This window comes from Microtus pennsylvanicus, chromosome 19 (genome assembly GCF_037038515.1).
Source record: "Microtus pennsylvanicus isolate mMicPen1 chromosome 19, mMicPen1.hap1, whole genome shotgun sequence".
Lineage (NCBI taxonomy): Eukaryota > Metazoa > Chordata > Mammalia > Rodentia > Cricetidae > Microtus > Microtus pennsylvanicus.
The window spans coordinates 31,844,633-31,857,956 of record NC_134597.1 but is presented as its reverse complement, the minus strand read 5'-3'; the positions used below and the strand labels follow the sequence as shown (position 1 = coordinate 31,857,956).

Here is a 13,324-nt window from a genome sequence, read left to right as displayed (position 1 = left end):
CAAGCTGTTTCTCTCCTTCTACCACGTAGGTTTTGATGAAGAAACTCAGGTCGTTAGATTTGGTGGCAAATGTCTTAACCCACCAGTCAGCTCATGTGTGTGACAAATGTGTTTATGTGCACGATGTGTATGCATGTTTGTCTGTGTATGCACCACAGCATTCCTGGGGGCAGGTGAGAGGGCAACTTCCCACGCGGCTCCGTGCCTTCTAGCTTGTTTGAGTCAGGCTCTCTCATGGCTGGGCTCTATATGCCAGGCTAACTGCCAGGCAAGCTCCAGGGATTCCCCAGGCTCTACCTCCAGCTGACAGCAGGAGCACTGGGATTGCAGATGCCCACCACCCTGTCATCACTTCCGTGGGTGCTGGCAACCCAGACTCAGGACCGCATGCTTGTATTACAAGTGCTTTACTTCAGAGCCATCTGCTCAGTCTGGGGTTATTTTTATAAGCAACAAAATATGCTCTGAAGGTAGGTTTGCAGGATGTGGTGGTCCATGCCTGTAATTGCAGCACTTGGGAGGCAAGAGGCAGGATGATCATAAATTCAAAGGCAACATGATCTACATAGAGAGTTCCAGGCCATACAAGACTATATAATGAGACCTTGTCTCAAAAAACAAAACAAAACAAAATATTGAGATTTAAAGGCAAATGACCCATGGGGGAGGCATGAATCTACAACATGCCAGAAAATTAATATATTAGGAATTGTTAAAAATTCATTCAGAGTAGTTTATATTAAAACTAATTTAGTGCCAGGTAGTGGTGGTGCACACCTTTAATCTCAGCACTTGAGAGGCAGAGGCAGGAGGATCTCTGTGAGTTCGAGGCCAGCCTGGTACAAAGAATGAGTTCCAGGACAGTCACAGAGAAAACCTGTCTTGAGAAACCAAAAGGAGAAAAAGAAAAACTAATCTAGACCTACAATTCTCAGGAACTAAGGAGCAAATTCATTCCTGTATAGTGGTATATTATTTGTGCTTTAATAAATAATAATTAGAAGAGATGATAGTTCATCAAACAACAATATCATTTAATCTAAACTAACCTATAAAACTAACAAATGGCCAGGCAGTGGTGGTGCACATCTTGAATCCCAGCACTCAGGAGGCAGAGGGAGGCGGATCTCTGTGAGTTCGAGGCCAGCCTGGTCTACAAGAGCTAGTTCTGGGACAGACACTAAAGCTACAGAGAAACCCTGTCTCGAAAAAAAAGAAAAGAAAAACTGACATTTTTTTTTCATTTGGTCAGATATAACTTGACAAAATAAAATCTCCCCAAAATTAGGATTGGGGAAGGGTTTTGTTTCTGTCTTTTTAGGAGAATAAAGGTTTCAGCTAAGGAATCCAAAGACCACTGGAAAAATGAGACATGTGAAGAAAAAGGGCAAATCAGAAAAAAAGTCTCAAGGAAAAGAGTAAATTGGCCTATTACATTTCCAACATGATAAAATTTCATAACTCTTCCCCATGTTTGTTTCTGCTGTTCTCTACAGACATATAATCCAAATAATCCTTTTGTAGTCCCTGTCCAGTTAAAGATCAAAGCTGGCTCTGGAGTTGGAGTGTGGCTCTCCTTCTCTAAACCCAAGCATGCTTATTAAAGTGAAATCCAAAATCTCTGTCTTATGTCAGAAGAGCCACCTGACATACGACACAAGAAAAACAAATATTTATGGACTATTATATTGCCACTTCAGAGAAGATGATGGGCATTGCAGAGACTCCATATGGAGTTTATTTTCTTTGTAGCAAAAGTAAGCCACTGGGCAAGACCTTGCCTCGACTGCTGGCAGTATGCTGTCCTAATTGCACAAGCAGGACACAAAAGAAAGTGACTGCCAAACATTGTCAAGACAAAGAGGGAGAGCCCTTCACAATATCCTGCTTCACAGAAAAGTCTGTTGGACATGCTAGGCCTGTAGGCCAAAGATGGATGCCCCAGGGTTACAAAGGAATTTTGGGTGACTGTCCAGGCAGCCAACTGTTTCTGTCATTTCTCACTTTTTTTTCTTCTTCTTCTTTTTTATTTTTTTTAATTTTCAAGACAGGGTTTCTCCTAGCTCTTTGGTTCCTGTCCTGGAACTAGCTCTTCTAGACCAGGCTGGCCTTAAACTCACAGAGATCCGCCTGCCTCTGCCTCCCGAGTGCTGGGATTAAAGGCGTGCGCCACCACCGCACTGCCATTTCTCACATTTTTTTGGAAGTCACTTGCTGGCATTTCCCGCTTACTCAGTCAATATTACTTCCTCTTGCGTCTCTGAGGGAATTGAAGATTAGACAGTTACAGTTTTCCTTGTATACCAGATGCAAAAATCAAGTTATGATAGAAAGTATATTAGGTACAAGACTTTGGACTCACCTAGATAAGATAAATATGGGATATTTTCTCTGAATTTGTCAAATGCAAATACTAGATATTATTGATGTATTTATTGCCTGTATATATTATATATAGTTATTGTACTTATTGTATATAGTTTTTCTTATATTAGTTATAGTTAGCCTTCTTTTTTATTTTAGATAAAAAGGAGAAATATAGTAGTATATTCTTTGTGTTTTAATAAATAAAGTTTGCCTGAAGATCAGAGTGCAAAGCAGCCATAGTCATACAGGCCAAGGGATCCCAGGACTCCACAGCCACAGACAGGCACCCTGGGCCAAGATCGAATCTGATTCCAGCATTTGGGATCACATGCCTTTAATCCCAGCATTAGGGCGGTGGAAACGGGAGTGATATGGCTGGGCAGAGAGGACTATGAGAGGAGGAAGACGGGAACTCAGTGGAGTTCAGGATTTATGGAGACAGGATCTTGCCCATTTTTGGTCTGAGGTAGAGGGAAAAGCCAGTGGCTGACTGCTTTGCTTTTTTGATCTTCAGGTTGAATCCCAATATCTATCTCTGTTTTTTTTTTTTATTATTTGTGCTACATTAAATTTTTTTAAATTTATTCTTACACCACTCTTTTAAAAATTGTACTTATTTTTTATGTGTATGAGTGTTTTGCCTAAACTTATGTCTGTGGATCACATATGTGTTCCTGGTTCCCATAGAGGCCAGAAAAGGACATCCATTCCCTGGGACTGGAATTACAGTCGTGAGTTGTCATGTGGGTACTGAGAATTGAATTCGGATCTTCTGTAAGAACTGATAGGCCATTTCTCTAGCCCATAGCCTTTGTTTTGCCTCCCAAGACAGGGTTTCTCTGTGTAGCCCTCCCTCACTGGCCTGGAACTCACAGAGATCTCCTGAGAAGTAGGATTAAAGGTGTGCACCATCACTGCCTAGTCCCCCCTTTAAACTAACCTACTTTTGTTTTTAATTATGTGCACATGTGCATGCAGATACCTATGAAGTCCAGAAAGGAATATTGGATCCTTTGGAGCTGGAGTTACAGGCAGTTGTGAACCACCTGAGTGGGTGCTGGGAATTGAATTTGAATCCTCTGTAAGAGCAGCAAATGTTCTTAACCACTAACATGTTCAAAGGGGATAATTCTTTTTTTTTTCTTTTGGTTTTTTTTTTTTTTTTTTTTTTTTTTTTTGGTTTTTTTGAGACAGGGTTTCTCTGTAGCTTTGCATCCTGTCCTGGAACTAGCTCTGGTAGACCAGGCTGGCCTCAAACTCACAGAGATCTGTGCATGTGCCACCACCGCCCAGCTAAAAGGGATAATTCTAATATTTTATTTTATTGTTGTGTTTATTTGTGTGTCATTGTTGCAACAGTTTCCTATATACCAGGCTGGTTCTCACGGTGGAGCAAGGTTTCCTTAAACTTCTGATCATCCTGTTTGTCTTCCGAGGGCTAGAATTATAGGTATCAGCTATCATGTGCGCTTTGTGTGGTGCTAGAGATCAAACCCAAGAGCTTGTGAGTGCTAGGTGAGCATGCTACAAAATGAGCTACATCCTCAGTCTTCCTCTCCGGTTCCAACCCCTTGTTTCATATTGAGAAGCATGGCATGTCCCTCGACAGTCAGACTCCACTAGTCAATCTCGTCCAACTCCAATTATGAATTGTTTTCAAAAGGACAGATTGTGACATACCGCATTCACTAGCTGATCCTCCCACCAACTGGAAAAACTGCTGGGCAATTTTCATATGATCCCTCTGCAAAACAGAACAGAACAGATAGAGAGGAAGCAGGCACAAATATTTTATTTATATTATACTTAAGATTACAATGCACTTTCCTGTATGTCATTTAACAAATATCCTTGTTTTAAATCATGCTCAAGTTCTTATTAGCTTATTATTGCAAGCACCAAGAAATTTTGTGAAAACTTAGAGTCAATTAGAGAAGAATCCAACCTTGAAATTTCACCCTAAAACCCTTGCCTTAAATAAATTAATTAACACATTCAATAAATATATAACACACTCTCTGACTGTGCCTGAACTTTGTACAGAAGCCATAGGCATAACAAGGATCATTAGATTTATTTATTTATGTAATAAATATTTGCTGCCTACATGGAGCGATCTAGAGATGAAAGTCGTTATTGTATTGTTTCATAAAGAACTTAATATACAACATTAACATGGATAGAAACCTTAGTTTATCTGTCTGCCTGCCTGCCTGTCTGTGGCTGAGAAAGGGCTGCACTATATAACTCAGGCTGTCCTTGAACTTGAGATCCTCTTGCCTTGGCCTCCCAAGTCTGTAGTTATAGGTATCTGCCACCATGCCCAACAGCAGCCTAACTTTAGACTGCTTTCTTAGTTATATGAAGCTCTTTAGCTGGGCAGTGGTGGCACATGACTTTAAACCCTCTACTCCAGAAGCAGGAGGATCTCTGAGTTTGAGGCCAGCCTGGCCTACAAAGAGAGTTTTGGCACAAACCCTGTCAATAAAAAAAAAAAAAAAAAAAAAAACCAAAAAAGAAGAAGAAAGATGAACGAAGGAAGAAGAAGAAGAAGAAGAAGAAGAAGAAGAAGAAGAAGAAGAAGAAGAAGAAGAAGAAGAAGAAGAAGAAGAAGAAGAAGAAGAAGAAGAAGGAGAAGCAGCAGCAGCAGCAGCAGCAGCAGCAGCAGCTTTGGGGGAGGCTGAAGACTGAAGATTGGTATAAATTCAAGGCCATCCTGGGGATATAGTATTTGAGACCCTGTCTCATAAAACCAAAAGACCCTATCTCATGAAACCAAAATTAAAAAACAAAACAAAACAAAACAGCTTTTTTAGAAAAGATGGGGGTATATCCCCAGTACCTTAAAAGCTTTTCTAAAGAAAGAATTTTTCCCAATCCCAGCACTCGGGAGGCAGAGGCAGGCGGATCTCTGTGAGTTCGAGACCAGCCTGGTCTACAAGAGCTAGTTCCAGGGCAGGCTACAAAGCTACAGAGAAACCCTGTCTTAAAAAAACAAAAAAAAATTTTTTTCCCCATTTTCTAGGTACCAAATCCATTTCCTGTGTTCATCAGTAAAGAGATGACCATATTACATTGGGGCTCTTTGAAACAAAATAGCAAGTTTTATGGACTAAAGCTAAAAATCTCTACATAATAGAACTGTTTTTGCAGGGATCCTGGACTTGAGGGTTTAAAGAATTATAAGGAACTGAAGGACCAAGAATATGTCTCAAAGCAAGTATATACCTAGCACAGGGCTTGCTTCCTAGCACCCCACCCCCAACAATAAAGTACAAGGACCTGCAGAAGAACCCAGTGATTGTAAGCTTGCCATTGGTTGCACATCCATTCCAGTTTTTACATAACCAGAACTTGGCAAAGTATGGATTGCTAATGATTTCATACTCACCGAACCCATTTCCTGGCCAAGGGCTGCATTAACAACTCCCTTGAGAATGTACTCCTGGAAAACACAATCACGCCATAAATCAATTGTGTGGGATTTCCTGGTGGCCCCTTGACCTGCTATGAAATCCCTGTCCCTGCTCTACCTCTGGCTTATGGAAGGAAGCAGAGTTTGGTTTGACTTCTAGCAGGCAAGTGCTCATAGAGCAGAGTTTATCATCGTAAAAGCTCAGTCCTAAGTAGAAACACATGGGAAATGGCTCAGACAGCAAAGGACTTACCATGTAGCATGAGGACCCCAGTTCAATCCCCAGACCCCACAGAAATTGTAATCCCAGTCCTGGAGAGATGAAAACAGGCAGATTCCTGGGGCTTAATAGACAAGCCAGGCTCGCCTAGTCAGTGAGCCCCTGCCAGTGAGAGACCTTGTCTCAAAGAACAGCGGAGACACTGCTTGTGGGAAAATGACTACTACCCGTATGTCATTCCCTCTCTCCAGTGTCACAATAAGTGCGCTTTGGCCCTTTCCCTGGACATCTGATACTTATAAGATACTTTCTCTTTCGGTGGCCTGTGGCCTCATCTGTACCCTATTTTTTTTCAGTCTTGGCTCAAAATTTTAATAATGCTTTCCTTAGAAATATCATTAACTCATTAAGAGGGCTCATTCTAGGTAGCCTTTAGTGCCCTTGAGAAAAAGACTTGGTTAGGTTCTATCCAGTCGGGAAGTGTTTTATATTCAGATTGTTTTCCTGTCTTTGTTTCTTCTTCTTTTTTTAACATTTATTCAGTGTGTGTTGTGCACGTGTGTTTATGGGTGTGTGTGCATGTACACGCTATAGCATGCGTGTGGAGGCAGAGGACAAGTGTGTGTTGTGCACGTGTGTTCATGGGTGTGTGTGCATGTACACACTATAGCATGTGTGTGGAGGGCAGAGGACAAGTGTGTGTTATGCACGTGTGTTTATGGGTGTGTGTGCATGTACACGCTATAGCATGCGTGTGGAGGCAGAGGACAAGTGTGTGTTGTGCACGTGTGTTCATGGGTGTGTGTGCGTGTACACGCTATAGCACGCGTGTGGAGGGCAGAGGACAAGTGTGTGTTGTGCACGTGTGTTCATGGGTCTGTGTGCGTGTACACGCTATAGCACGCGCGTGGAGGGCAGAGGACAAGTGTGTGTTGTGCACGTGTGTTCATGGGTGTGTGTGCATGTACACGCTATAGCATGTGTGTGGAGGGCAGAGGACAAGTGTGTGTTGTGCACGTGTGTTTATGGGTGTGTGTGCGTGTACACGCTATAGCATGTGTGTGGAGGGCAGAGGACAAGTGTGTGTTGTGCACGTGTGTTCATGGGTGTGTGTGCATGTACACGCTATAGCATGTGTGTGGAGGGCAGAGGACAAGTGTGTGTTGTGCACGTGTGTTCATGGGTGTGTGTGCATGTACACGCTATAGCACGCGTGTGGAGGCAGAGGACAAGTGTGTGTTGTGCATGTGTGTTCATGGGTGTGTGTGCATGTACACGCTATAGCACGCGTGTGGAGGCAGAGGACAAGTGTGTGTTGTGCATGTGTGTTCATGGGTGTGTGTGCATGTACACGCTATAGCACACGTGTGGAGGGCAGAGGACAAGTGTGTGTTGTGCACGTGTGTTTATGGGTGTGTGTGCATGTACACGCTATAGCATGTGTGTGGAGGGCAGAGGACAAGTGTGTGTTGTGCACGTGTGTTTATGGGTGTGTGTGCCTGTACACGCTATAGCACGCGTGTGGAGGCAGAGGATAAGTGTGGGATTTGTCACTTTCCTTCTCCCATGTGGATTCCAGGGACTGAACTCAGGTCGTCAGGCTTGACGGCAGGAGCTTTTACCCACTGAGCCATCTTGCTGGCCTCATGCAGTTTTGTACGCAGTGAAGCGATGCTTACTATGTACTTAGCACACAGTGCTGGAGATGTGGTAGAGACACAGTTCCTGACTGCAGGGAGTGAGCAGCTTACTGAGGAAAGAGAGACAAGCTGCAGACACCAATATTAGAGACAAGTTAGGAGTTGTTTATTCCATTAGTACTATAGATGTAAATTTTTTAAAACAGATTTTAATATTTTCAAACTTTAGACCTTTTTAGGAATAAAATAGATATTAAGGGACTTGAGCCACATTAAAAAAAGAACAAAGCCCAGAACAATCACTCTCCTCCTGAAGTCCCCATGCCATTGATAGTCTTCCTGGACACTACAACGGGACTCTTCTCTGCTACACCCTACAGCTATGGCCTGCTGTGCTGCTCTCCGCAGCCCATGGCTAACAGAAGTGCATGGCACCTCCACTTACCTGAGGCGTTGTGGGCTCCAGATCCTTGATTAAGCTATAAGCTTCCTGTACGTCGTCTGCAATGTAAAGAGTCAGTCAGTCATTAGATGAGCTTGTGCTATATGAGCTTGCTGCGGCCGTTCCTAGAGAACTGGAGTCTGCAGCATTCAGACAGTCATACAAAGTAGGGGACAGCTTAGGAATAGAGTGCTTTTACAGCCTGTGCAAGCCCACACACGTGTGTGTACACACAAACACACACAGAAAATGTGATGTTTTACCTGACCTTTAATTCTCTATCAAGTTGAAGGCTGTGTAGTTAAACTAAAGAAAACAGATATTTTTCTTCTCAAAAATGCATGTGTGTATCTGCATGCGTGCGAATATGTGTGAAGGCCCGAGGACAACCCAGCCTGGAGCCGGAACCCAGGTCCTCCTGGCTTTCGAAGGAAGTACTTTATGGACTGAGCTATGCCCTGACCCAAGAAAACAATCATCTTTAGAAAACTCACACTGAACCACAAGACACATAAAAAATGCTCAAATTAAGACTCTAGACTGGGCCAGGCATGGTGGCACACACTTCTAATTCCAGTACTCAGGAGACAGAGGCAGGCAGATCTGTGTGTTCAAGGCCAGCCTGGCCTACATAGTTCTAAGATAGCCAGAGCTGTTACACAGAGGAATCCTAGCTTCAAAAACAAAAACAAAAAGTCCCCTTCCTTTTTTTCTAAAAGAAGTATGTATTCCATACACAAGAGTGAAATAGCAATGGCTGTCCTGGAACTCATTGTGCAGAACAGGCTGGCTTTGAGTTCTCAAAGAGCCACATGCTTCTGCCTTCAAAGTGGAGGGATCAAAGTCATGTGCCACCGCCCCAGCATAAAAAGTATGTAATCTGTAGGCTTTGGAGGTTCTATAATTTGTTTTTGTTTATACTAGAAATTTTTCACAAAATAATTTGTAAAATATATTCACTTTTTCATTAATTCATATCTATAACCAAATTTCTTTTTGCTTATCTGTCATATAGAGGGGACTGTTTGCAATACATGTTCCCACAAAATACACATTTTTCTCAGTAAGGAGGCATAAGTTGCCTGGTTTGCCTCTACCATGAACTGAAAAGGCCGCACTGCTGGTTTAAGGCCCATGGCTAAGCGCCCTTCTCTGCTAAGCTCTGGAAGAGCTGCTCCAGGAACCAGGCACCTTTCACTGGATTCCTGCACTCCAGAGAAGAGATGCAGCCACCATGAGAAAATAAATATAAAAGCTGAGAAGTTTTTTTTTTAACTTTTTAAAAAAAATATTTTTATGGTATATTTAACATTATTTTTATGTGCATTGGTATGAAGGTGTCAGATCCCCTGCAACTGGATTGTAGACAATTGTGAGCTGCCACATGGGTGCTGCCACATGGGTGCTGGGAATTGAACCCAGGTCCTCTAGAAGAGCAGTCAGTGCTCTTAACCACTGAGCCATCTCTCCAGCCCCAAAAGCTGAGAGTTTTAAAGCAAACAAAAAACACAAGAAAATGTGAATGTACATTTTCATAAAACGCAAACAAGAAAAATTAAAATAAGAGGGAGAAAAACATTGAAGACCCAACAGGAACTTGATAGAGGACAGAAGAGTAAAGAGAAGAGCAGGGTGAGGAAGAAGAGGCACAACTCATGAGTGCCACGAAATCTGTTCACGACACTGTTGCGAATACGTATTTGGAAGTGTGTGTAGAATGTATACAACTGATTCAATCAGATTAAATATTCAAAAATATTTTTCTTCCTAAGTCAGAACACGACAAGTTTTCCTTACCTTGGCGAAGGTAGTAAATCACTAGGTTTAGCCTAGCTTCAGGAATGACGTCAACCAGGGGAGGTAAAACCTGCAAAGCCCCCTCGCCTCCTCGGAAAACAACCTGCATAGAGAGAGTGTTCTGTAGCAGCAGAGTTGCACACGGTCACCATAGAGACAGTGTAGCGTGGCAGCACAGGCGCACACGGTCACCACAGAGACAGTGTACTGTAACAGCACAGGCGCACATAGTCACCATAGAGACAGTGTACTGTAACAGCACAGGTGCACACGGTCACCACAGAGACAGTGTACTGTAACAGCACAGGTGCACACGGTCACCACAGAGACAGTGTACTGTAACAGCACAGGCGCACACGGTCACCACAGAGACAGTGTACTGTAACAGCACAGGCGCACAGGGCCACCACAGAGACAGTGTACTGTAACAGCACAGGCGCACACGGTCACCACAGAGACAGTGTACTGTAACAGCACAGGTGCACACGGTCACCACAGAGACAGTGTACTGTAACAGCACAGGCGCACAGGGCCACCATAGAGACAGTGTACTGTAACAGCACAGGCGCACACGGTCACCACAGAGACAGTGTACTGTAACAGCACAGGTACACACGGTCACCACAGAGACAGTGTACTGTAACAGCACAGGCGCACACGGTCACCACAGAGACAGTGTACTGTAACAGCACAGGCACACACGGTCACCACAGAGACAGTGTTCTGTAGCAGCACAGGCGCACACGGTCACCACAGAGACAGTGTACTGTAACAGTACAGGTGCACACGGTCACCACAGAGACAGTGTACTGTAACAGCACAGGCGCACAGGGCCACCACAGAGACAGTGTACTGTAACAGCACAGGTGCACACGGTCACCACAGAGACAGTGTACTGTAACAGCACAGGCGCACACGGTCACCATAGAGACAGTGTACTGTAACAGCACAGGTGCACACGGTCACCACAGAGACAGTGTACTGTAACAGCACAGGTGCACACGGTCACCAAAGAGACAGTGTACTGTAACAGCACAGGCGCACACGGTCACCATAGAGACAGTGTACTGTAACAGCACAGGCGCACACGGTCACCATAGAGACTGTGTACTGTAACAGCACAGGTGCACACGGTCACCACAGAGACAGTGTACTGTAACAGCATAGGTGCACACGGTCACCATAGAGACAGTGTACTGTAACAGCACAGGCGCACACGGTCACCACAGAGACAGTGTACTGTAACAGCACAGGCGCACACGGTCACCATAGAGAGTGTACTGTAACAGCACAGGCGCACACGGTCACCATAGAGACAGTGTACTGTAACAGCACAGGTGCACACGGTCACCACAGAGACAGTGTACTGTAACAGCATAGGTGCACACGGTCACCATAGAGACAGTGTACTGAAACAGCACAGGCGCACACGGTAACCACAGAGACAGTGTACTGTAACAGCACAGGCGCACACGGTCACCATAGAGAGTGTACTGTAACAGCACAGGCGCACACGGTCACCATAGAGACAGTGTACTGTAACAGCACAGGTGCACACGGTCACCACAGAGACAGTGTACTGTAACAGCACAGGCGCACACGGTCACCACAGAGACAGTGTACTGTAACAGCACAGGCACACACGGTCACCACAGAGACAGTGTACTGTAACAGCACAGGTGCACAAGGTCACCACAGAGACAGTGTACTGTAACAGCACAGGTGCACAGGGTCACCACAGAGACAGTGTACTGTAACAGCACAGGCGCACACGGTCACCACAGAGACAGTGTACTGTAACAGCACAGGTGCACAAGGTCACCACAGAGAGTGTACTGTAACAGCACAGGTGCACACAGTCACCATAGAGACAGTGTACTGTAACAGCACTGGCACACACGGTCACCACAAGACAGTGTACTGTAACAGCACAGGCGCACACGGTCACCATAGAGACAGTGTACCGTAACAGCACAGGTGCACACGGTCACCATAGAGACAGTGTACTGTAACAGCACAGGCGCACAGGGCCACCATAGAGACAGTGTACTGTAACAGCACAGGCGCACAGGGCCACCACAGAGACAGTGTACTGTAACAGCACAGGTGCACACGGTCACCACAGAGACAGTGTTCTGTAACAGCACAGGTGCACACACGGTCACCATAGAGACAGTGTACTGTAACAGCACAGGCACACACGGTCACCACAGAGACAGTGTACTGTAACAGCACAGGCGCACACGGTCACCACAGAGACAGTGTACTGTAACAGCACAGGTGCACACGGTCACCACAGAGACAGTGTACTGTAACAGCACAGGTGCACACAGTCACCATAGAGACAGTGTACTGTAACAGCACAGGCGCACAGGGCCACCACAGAGACAGTGTACTGTAACAGCACAGGCGCACACGTTCACCACAGAGACAGTGTACTGTAACAGCACAGGCGCACACCGTCACCACAGAGACAGTGTACTGTAACAGCACAGGCGCACACGGTCACCACAGAGACAGTGTACTGTAACAGCACAGGCGCACACGGTCACCATAGAGACAGTGTACTGTAACAGCACAGGTGCACACGGTCACCACAGAGACAGTGTACTGTAACAGCACAGGCGCACACGGTCACCATAGAGACAGTGTACTGTAACAGCACAGGCGCACACGTTCACCTTAGAGACAGTGTTCTGTAGCAGCACAGGTGCACACGGTCACCACAGAGACAGTGTACTGTAACAGCACAGGTGCACACGGTCACCACAGAGACAGTGTACTGTAACAGCACAGGCGCACACGGTCACCATAGAGACAGTGTACTGTAACAGCACAGGTGCACACGGTCACCACAGAGACAGTGTACTGTAATAGCACAGGTGCACACGGTCACCAAAGAGACAGTGTACTGTAACAGCACAGGCGCACACGGTCACCATAGAGACAGTGTACTGTAACAGCACAGGCGCACACGGTCACCACAGAGACAGTGTACTGTAACAGCACAGGCGCACAGGGTCACCACAGAGACAGTGTACTGTAACAGCACAGGCGCACACGGTCACCACAGAGACAGTGTACTGTAACAGCACAGGCGCACACGTTCACCTTAGAGACAGTGTTTTGTAACAGCACAGGTGCACACGGTCACAATAGAGACAGTGTACTGTAACAGCACAGGTGCACACGGTCACCACAGAGACAGTGTACTGTAACAGCACAGGAGCACACGGTCACAATAGAGACAGTGTACTGTAACAGCACAGGTGCACACAGTCACAACTGGAGATGCTAAGGAGCCTGGGGTGGTGACAGAAGGAGAGAACTAATGCCCATAATAGATAGTCCTCCGACTACCACATGCATGCCACGGTACACATGCTTACTGTGTACACATGCACACACAATAAATCAGTTAATAAAATGGTTAAAAAATTGAT

General features: G+C 45.2%; 1 protein-coding gene across 1 annotated transcript in view; it reads right to left on the bottom strand.

Moving 5' to 3' along the window:
- Ift56 (intraflagellar transport 56) overlaps positions 1 to 13,324 on the bottom strand; it is a 55,151-nt gene that overhangs the window by 17,428 nt on the left and 24,399 nt on the right. The window contains exons 9-12 of the mRNA XM_075953533.1: positions 9,882 to 9,984; positions 8,088 to 8,143; positions 5,759 to 5,812; positions 4,048 to 4,111 (exon numbers count right to left, since the gene is read on the bottom strand). Of these exons, the coding sequence (XP_075809648.1) occupies positions 4,048 to 4,111; positions 5,759 to 5,812; positions 8,088 to 8,143; positions 9,882 to 9,984 (277 nt within the window). The remainder of the gene's footprint in view (positions 1 to 4,047; positions 4,112 to 5,758; positions 5,813 to 8,087; positions 8,144 to 9,881; positions 9,985 to 13,324) is intronic.